We start from the raw sequence: 9,371 nt of genomic DNA on the forward strand, positions 1-9,371 counted from the left end.
TTACAAAGGTTAGTGGGCAGGTGTGTAAACATGGACCAGTTGTGTGTGCCTTTTATTTGGTGTTTTGAAGGATGTGGTTTGCTATATTGTTACTAAGTAGTTTAGCAGTCTTTTAAGTGTGACACTACATTTTGTAAAAAGAATTAAGCCTTGACAATATGAATGCTCAGATCAGCCCTTTTATTTATCTTGAAAAAAAAAAAAAGGTTTAGATCTTTCACATAATGATGGGAGTTACGAACTAGCAAAGAGAACCATTACTGCATTTTGTTGTAATCCAGCTAATTAACATAACTATGAATTTGATGGAATGTTTCAAAATGTTACTATTGTAAGCATGTAGAAACATAAAGATTTTGATATTCAAAAGGAAACTGATGGTTGGCTTTCCTTTGAAAAGCAATCAAGCCTGTGCTTCAGATTGTGTTCCTATCAACTTGAGGGGATAAATTAGTCAGATTTTATTTTTATAGATTTCTATGAGATTGAAATATTTAATTACACTGTTGTGGTGATCTTCCTTCTAAGCACAACAAAATGTATGGATTTTTTTGTAGTGACGGCATATTTATCATTATATGAATATAGTTGATACTTACTATATACATAAATGAAAAGAGAAAGAGGCAATGCAGTCTGAAAAATGGCAACCTGTTTTATAATTTGGACCTAGAATGTCTTGTTATTCCATTTACAGTTTGTGTGTCACACTTTAAAAGGTACTGCTGCTGCTCTCCTTATCAGGATTGCATTGGAACAGGCTGCCCAGGGAAGTGTTGAAGTCACCATCCATGGAGGGTATTTAAAAGGCATGTAGATGTGGCATTTGAGGACATGGTTTTGTGGTGGACTGTGGTTGAACTCGACCTTAATTGTCTTTTCCAACCTAAATGATTCTATGATTCTGTAACATTTCTTTAGAAAATAATGAATGTGACAGGGCATATTGCTGTCCTGCCAAGTCCATCTTGAGCTGCACTCTGGTCACATACGCATTCTAGCATATAGTATTAGGGAAGTATTAAGTTGGAGAGAAAATAAAATTCTTTGTCAGTTAAAATGGAGTTCTGTTCAATTCTTTTCAACCACTTTAAACACTCATACCCAGTTGTAGGTAATACCAGGTAATAGACAGTAATACTAGCTTCCTCAGAGGTCCTGTGTTAGTCCTGCAGCCTCCAGCAGCTATAGTGTAATAACTTATTTTTTTTAACCATTGTTGGAAGTCATAAATATATTTTGATAACCCACCTAATGATTTTTTTTTAATTGCATGAAAAGAAATTTTACTCGGAGGTGATTTGTATTTTGAGTCAAGAAAGCAGAAGGGCAAGCAACTCTGCAGAAGTTTGAATGCCCTTTCTGATACATTTCTGGCAGGGATACTCAGTTCTTGCCAGTGTTCTCTGCTGACTTAGCTGGCATCTCTTGTTCACTTCTCTTGTCAGATGCTGAGGACTTTTGAGGCTCTAGCCATGATGAAGTAGTACATCTCCACTTAGACCCTGTAATTAAAAGTATTAGCAAAACAGATGTAGAATATATGACACACTTCTATTGGGGAGAAAGTTGTTTTACCATTAGTTTAGAATTCTTTGTAATAATGGTATCAGTATAAGTTGGTAATGGAGAGATAAATGTTTTCTGTCCTCCTGATATACAAGTTAAGAGCACTTTGGGCTTTATTTTCTTGGGCTAAATTTGTCAATTCCTATAACGGGATGGATTTATTTTAATCTCTCTATCATCTTGGGTGTACTAGAGCATGGTATAGAGATCTCTATGACAGAGGCTGCCTGAAGCAGTGACTTCTGTAGAGCGTGCTGCAGTGTCTTGCAGGGATGCTCACTGAGGTGTAAAGGCAGACAGGCAGTAGATGTTGTGAGGAAAGGGTGCTGGGAAGAAGTGAGTTGGTACAAGAGGAGATCTGGGAAATGGGAATACATCGCCAAAGCAAAAGAATAAACAAGAGGAGGATAGAAATGTCTTCAAAAAAACAGGAAGAAGGAAGCTGTGGAAGTCAGGAAGAGACACCTTGAAGAGAAACTTGGAAATGGACAACATGGCTGATGGGAAATTTTCTGAAACTTTAGTCTTTACAGAGATGTGTGTCTGGGGCTAAAGAAGCTGAGGAGATCTCTATCAGTTGCCACAAGCCATTCATTATGCTCCTGTTCTCCTCTCATACATCCAGGCTCAGGCACTGTTCTCTGGCCTCTCATGCCAGCTATCAGACACTGCACCCCAAGGAGGACGTGTGCTAAGTCAGCCCTGGGAGTGATGCATCTTCATCTATGCTGCATAAATTCTCTGCAGTGGAGAACCTCCAGCATAAGAGAATTAAGCTAGCATAATCTCACAAACGTCTACAAAATAGGAACAAAGACTTCTATGGGTTTATAACTTGACCAAATTCCCATAGATGAAAGACAATAATAGTCTCTCATACCTGGAATATTGCTTACTATATTTCAAGTCTTTTCTCCAAAATATGAGAGCACAAGAACCTTTGAATAAAATGGTTTTATAAACGTAAGAACTGCAAAATATTAAGTGGTCATGTCATTTTTGAAGACAGAAGAATTATTTCTGCTGAAATGAAATTACCAGAGAGAAAATTTTTATTGAAAAGAAAAATTAATCTGAATGGAAGAGTTGCGTAGAAAAGCTCTGACAGTTTAAAGTTAAAATAGATAACATATTTACCTTTCATATTATGTCATATAAACTATTAAACTAGAGTGAAAGTATGTGAAAGAATTGGATATTTTTTTTGTTTAAATAAGAGAAGTACAATGGAGAGTCCTTAAATATGCTAAAATTTTGCAAATGTCTCTTTTCTAAAGGTTTCTGTGAAAATTATTTATGTTCACAGTGAATGGTATAAGAGATAAGACTTAAATTCCAGTAAAATATTAACATAGAATCATAGAATAGTTTGGGTCAGCAGTGACCTGTAAAGGCCAGCTAGTCCAGCCCCCTGCAATCAGCAGGAACATCTTCAACCAGATCAGGTTGCTCAAAGCCCCCTACACCTGGCCTTGAATGGTTCCAGGGATGGGGCATCAACCATCTCTCTGGGCAACCTGTTCCACTGTTTCAGTACCCTCATCATAGAATTTTTTTTCCTTTTATCTACTCTGAATCTGTCTTCTTTTAGTTTAAAACCATTACCTCTTGTCCTATCACTACAAGTCCTGCTAAAATTTCAATCCCCATCTTTCTTATAAGCCCCCTTGAACTGTTGAAAGGCTGCAGTAAGGTCTCTCAGGAGCCTTTTCTTCTCCAGGCTGAGCAACCTCAACTCTCTCAGCCTGTCCTCATAGGAGAGGTGTTCCATCCCTTTGACCATTTTTCTGGCCCTCCTCTAGATCCGCTCCAACACGTCCATGTCTTTCTTATACGGGGGACTCCAGATCGGGATGCAGTACTGCAGGTGAGGTCTCACCAGAGTAAAGGAGCAGAATCACCTCCCTCGCCCTGCTGGCCACGCTGCTTTTGGTGCAGCCCAGGATTTGGTTGGCTTTCTGGGCTGCGTGTACACATTGCTGGTTCATGTCCAGTTTTTCATCCCACCAGCACCCCCAAGTATTATGTTGGATGCTGTAAAAAGAAATAAAAAAATCCATATTTAAGTGTCATTAAACACAGAAAAGGATTACGTATAGATGTATACACATCTTCTACTGATGGACGTCCTTCGAAATAGGTCAGATTGTGTCTGTCAGATGTAACATAAAGGCCTAATACAGACCTTGGGGCCAGATGTGAACTGCATAACCTCTTAAAATGCTCCCTTACATTTTTTTTAGGTTATAAAAATGTGCTAGAAAAAGTATAGTCTTGATCAGAACAGCCCTTTACATTTAAAGACTCTGCAAACCAGCAGAGGAGTTTCTGCTTATGGTACAAATTGTTTGCTACAGAACATCCTCTTGTGAAATGAAATCTAAAGTATTTTGAAAATACAAATACATAGTCTCTTATATGCTGCTTTTCAAAATGAGACTAGAAATTCCAAGTTTATCTTGTGCCTCCGTGTTTTCCTGTAATGCCAGACAGGCAGTTGGAAAAGGAGATTTACATCTCCATCAGGGGGGAAATTAGAAGTAGCACTGTTATTCTTTCTTCTGTCTTAATGGAAATTAACGGCTGTGGAAGCACCCGCAGTGGCAACATAAAATTTTGTGTGGATGATGGTTCTGTATTTTTCAGTGTTACATTGCTGCTTTAAAAGGAATCCCATTGAACTTCTGCAGCACTTAGAAATTACTTTATTATTACCTATTTTTAACAATGTTATACACAGTCTTTTTTTCTATATTTCTATGTTTTCATGCTGTATTATATCAGTCATTGAGGCAGCTTCTAAGCTTATCAAATGTTACCTTATATTTGACTACTGTGTTTGGGGTTGTTTATTGTGCATGAGCATCATTATATAGACAGGTTTTAATTAGGGGGCCTCTTTCATGGAAGGCTTAAAAGCAGATGGTGTTTGTTTATATTTTGTTTTCAACAGAAATAAAAAAAAAAAAGAGCATTTAGTGTTTACTTGTAGCTCATGTGTCCCTGGAAATTAAAAGCTAGCAAAGCTGAATAAAATGACACTGTTTTGCAAGAATTGCACTGTACTCCTTCTGTTTAAAGTTCAGCATGCTCCTACACTTCTGAGCTGGCTGTGGACCAATAGTAAAGATTTTTCCTGGAACTGAAAGGCTGCCTATTACAACAACAGTAAGGCTGATAGCATAATCAGCATTTCTTAAATCTGATTTATATCTCTTTTCTGCAGAGTTCACATCATTCAGAGCTTATATATTAATCTGTACCAGCAGAAGGATGACTTGGCAGTTTCTGTCTATGTAGATGAAAAGTTATGAATTTTCAAATTAATTTGGATGCTTTAGGTATTTCTAAATTACAACAGAACGTGGAATTCAATGGTTGTCCATATGTCTTTAAAGTCTTTATATGCAAGTTGCTATAAATTTTCCCAAATATAATCCAAATCCATATCATCACTGTTTTCCCATCCTACAGGAAAGCTTCTTCTATCATACAAGAGTTTGGTCACTCATGTAGCCATTTCCATAACTTACCATACAGTCATAAATGTGAAAGACACACCTGCCTGTTTGTACATACACATAAGTCTGTGTAGGTAAGGTCAGTCTTGGCCTTTTCACTGTTGATATAACTATAAATACAATATTGTGTTGTGATTCTTGGTGTATCCTTTTTTCAATATTGTAGCAATCTCTTATTGCCAAATATCACATCTACTGGATTAGATGGTCAAATTTTTTTATGTATTTAACAACTTCTGTGTTGAGTATTTGTATTTGTGAGACTTTTCCCAATTGGGCTGAAATACAGGAGAAACAGTATTGACTGTACTTGCTTGTATTAATATTACATTGTTCATAAAATTATTGGAGCTCTTTCATAGACCAATTCTCCAAGTTGGGAATCTATTTGCTAGTTTTGCTTGTTTCGGTGCGTTTGCAACCACAAACTTGTTACAGAAACTGCTTTTCATGGGGCTAGGATTACTCTAGTATTAGGTCTGTATGTGAAATGGCTACATGCTACTTTAAAAGCTACTTTAAAATATTAGTGCTACTTCAAATCCCAGTCATCCCTTTTCTGTATTTCTGTATCTGCTTTTGCCTTCATGTACCTCTGATGGTAGGAGAAAAGTGGGATAGAAAACCATCAAAACAAAAACTATTTTTCTTTTACCTTTTTATTTACAATATTATTTTTTACATGTGAACTTTTATTCGTGCTCGTGTTGCTAGATGCCCGATTTGTTCATGCATTCTTGGTACTTTCAGGAACTTACATGCACAGTTCGCTGGGGGTGACGATCCTGTTGATCTTACAGCTGAGGGAGGATTGTTCTACTAAAGACAGACGGGAGTAAAAACATTTTTGTTGTTGCTTGAATGATGTATGTAATATTTTTTGGTTAATTTCTATGATGAAATGTGTACACTTTAAAGTGTTTCTTCCCCATTCTGTTTATAGGCAATCCGAAGTTTCCAGGTGTCCTTACACATCTTTCCAATGAACCCTGAAGTATGGAAAGAGGACCTTTCCTGGGCAAGAAAACTACATGAACAGCAGAAGGCAACAAAGACTGAGGCAATGCAAACACTGGCAAAAGAGAAAGATCTTGCACAAGAACCAATCCCAGACTATGACTTTGAAAGTGATGAAATTGTGGCAGTCTGTGCTGCTATTGCAGAGAAGGAGAAAGCTCTTTCAGCAGCTAAAACGGTAGTGATTGTGTCTGCTTCAGGTACAGTAGAGACTGTTACTGAGAAGGAGAATTGTCCTACAACTCCTGATGAAACTCTTTTCATCAGAGCCCGATAGAGCAGCCTTATGGGCTGCCATAAGAATGAGTGGTATTTATTGTATTGGGCTTGCTTTATTTTTGTTTTTTGAGCAGTGGGAGAGCCTATAAAAGCTAAAGAACTGGAAGTTGATTTTGTTTTGTAGATTTAAAAAGCAGTCACCTGAGTCGTTCCATCCATATCTCTGGAAAAGAAAGCGAAGAGTTGATTCTAAAAATCTTATGAACAAATGTAATACTAAAATGCTCAACTACATTTTAACAACTGTTTTCATCTTTATGTCTTTCATAATTTTGCAAATTAATGTCTACATTTTTGCAGTAATTCATAAGCTTCTATTTAAACTGTAAAAGAAAAAGGGATTTAAAAAAAAAAAATCTGTTTCAATCCTTACTCGTTAATTTTATTTTTCTTCCAGTTAAAGTGTGAACTGTTCTTTGTTATCAGAAGTCTTTATTTTCATTAAGATTACTTTTTCTATGAGGAAGTTTCCTATGAAGCGGAGGTGGATTATTATTTCACTTGTGTGTGTGTGATAGATTGGGCTTCTGATTTGGAGTCAAATGAAATCAGTAGAAACCTTTGTGTTGCTTTCATAGGTGGATGGGTTAAACACTTTCCGATTAGATGAAAGGAAATGCAAACAAGCATCTGAATGCTTAGTTATTACTAAATGTTTCAACAGATGAAAGAACATTCAGCTGAGACTGAAACTGGCCTTTATCTTGAGTGCTGTGTGATAGACATCACCAAAAGTAAAATGGTGGGAGCTGGAAATAGGTACGTCTGAAGTGTATTACATTTAGTCTTTTCTTTCCTAGTGAGGCTAATTTCATAAAGAGAGTCAGTTTGTTTGTCCTGATTCTCATGTCCTGCTATTTAAAGTATGTTCTTAATGAACCACTTTTTCAGTACAGCATTACCTGAGTCTCCCTTTTTATCTTTTTTTTTTTTTTTTTTTGGATGCTGTGGTGTGTATTCACATTGTGTTAAGAGGCATAACATAGGAGATTTGTTTGGTGTTAGTCTTTCTTTAGGGAAGGGGGCCACAGAAGTGAAGTCAGGTTGTTTCTTCGATGCACTCTGTTCTGGACTGCTCTCTTTTCATTGTCTTGGAGACATGGTAGAGATGGTCACCTCCTAGCTGGACTTGAAAAAATGGTCAGCTGAGGAGTTCCCAGAGAATTCAGGCTTGGGAACACATCATTTCTACTTCATTTTTATGACATTTTGCATGATAAAAACATTTGAGTAATAGTTCTGTAGGTGAGTGAAACCTTTTGAAATCAGTCGTCTTTCCATTTTCCATATCTGATTTCTATTTTCAAAATAACACATTTTAAAAGAAAATAGTGTTGCTCGAGAGCATAGTGATTTTTGCAATAGAAGGTGCTTTGTAGAAAAATTACCTCAAATCACACTTTCAGTTGAATATCTTTATTTAAGAGAACGCTTACAGACTTTGCAGTAATTAATTATCCCTTTCAAAAACTTAATTGCCATGTTGTACTTACTAAATTTTCATTAATTTTTACAAGATTCTTCGGAATATATTTTTGTATTGGTGTGAAATTTTGGATCTGTACTTGCACATGCACACTTATACTTTTTAACATCTCCTCAGTATTCAAAGTAATCATAATTACAGCAACTAAAATATATTAAGAAATCTAAAAAATTACCAGGTCATATTTTCATTTGTTCTTTTGGTTCAAAAATAAATCTTAAATGCTTACTGAATAGGCATTAGATTAAGATATGGTTTGATAGATGGTTTAAATTGTCCCAGTTGAAGAATTTTTTAGTCTCACTTTCCCTAAGAACTGAAATAATACAATCTACTCAGCCATAGGAAGAACTAGTGTGAGAAGGATTTGGACAGATTTCTTCAAAGAGGAGATGATTCCTAGAAAAGGAAATGTGTGAGAAGCTGTAAAGTTATGTTTTCATTTTGGAAGAGATCAGCTATAACCCAACACAATTTTTTTTCTTTGCACTTTATACTTGCATCAGTGTTATGTATTTACTCATACAGGAAGGACTGCCTCCCTTCTTTCAGAGCTCCATGTTATCACAGAATCTGTTTCCAATGAAATGATTCACAAATTCCTATTGACTTCAGCACTGCTGGGCCAAAGTAATGGAGGGGTTTGTATCTACACCATTGAGCAGAATGTCCATGCTGGGTTCAAGGGATGGTTGTTTCCATCCTCTGTACTAAATGTGTTTCCCTTCTGATTAGACTAGGTTATAAATTCTAGTTATTGTCAGGACCATAGTGTTTTATAGAACACTGTAGAGCGAGTAAGTCTTCGTGACACTGTTAAACTGGGAAAAAGTGCAAAAATTGATGATTTAAATATTGGTTTTTGTGCAGCATGCCGTGTTTTGCATGTATAGGAACTTTTGGATCTGTTTGAATAAAATACTGACTGCTGCTCACTGATGCCTGTTTATTCTTTTGTTTATAATAGGAATAAAGGTTACCGTTGACCATTTTAGAATTTAATCAGTTGGCTTCTCCTGTCTCTGCTGACAGGAGCAGAGGCACTTTTTACTGTTTACTGTTTACTTCTGTTTACTATAACACATTGTTAATGAGTTATAGTAAAAAAAAAAGACATATCAGGAAAAATGTTTAATAAAAGGTAGTGCTCAGTGCTTTTAAACCTCTCAGGGGTATCCAGATGAGAGGGGCCCAAAGGAGAAAGCTTTTGTTATCAAAAACAGGATGTCTGTGAAGAACACTCCCACTTTGCCATCAGGAATTCATTTTTATTGTTCTTCATCATCACTAGTGGCAGTGGCTGCAGTAGCTTCCGTGTGTTTGCCTCCCATATGAATCCTATATTAAAATGGTGGAGTGTTGCAACGTTGTTAAAGTGGAAATCTCAACAACAGTTGGTTAGGTGGATTAATTTTGCTTAATTTAAAATCTACGGTTAAATATTCAAATACTTTTTTTCCACCTTTGAATCTCTTTATATCCAGTGGAAAAAGATACAC

At 36.3% G+C, this 9,371-nt stretch overlaps 1 protein-coding gene across 1 annotated transcript in view; it reads left to right on the forward strand.

Moving 5' to 3' along the window:
- Positions 1–8,807, forward strand: part of TTC33 (tetratricopeptide repeat domain 33) — a 48,187-nt gene extending 39,380 nt beyond the window's left edge. The window contains 1 exon segment of the mRNA XM_056325327.1: positions 6,034–8,807. Coding sequence (XP_056181302.1) covers positions 6,034–6,384 — 351 coding nt within the window. The 3' untranslated portion in view covers positions 6,385–8,807.
- Positions 8,808–9,371: the final 564 nt, after the last annotated feature.

This window comes from Falco biarmicus, chromosome Z (assembly GCF_023638135.1).
Source record: "Falco biarmicus isolate bFalBia1 chromosome Z, bFalBia1.pri, whole genome shotgun sequence".
Taxonomy (NCBI): domain Eukaryota; kingdom Metazoa; phylum Chordata; class Aves; order Falconiformes; family Falconidae; genus Falco; species Falco biarmicus.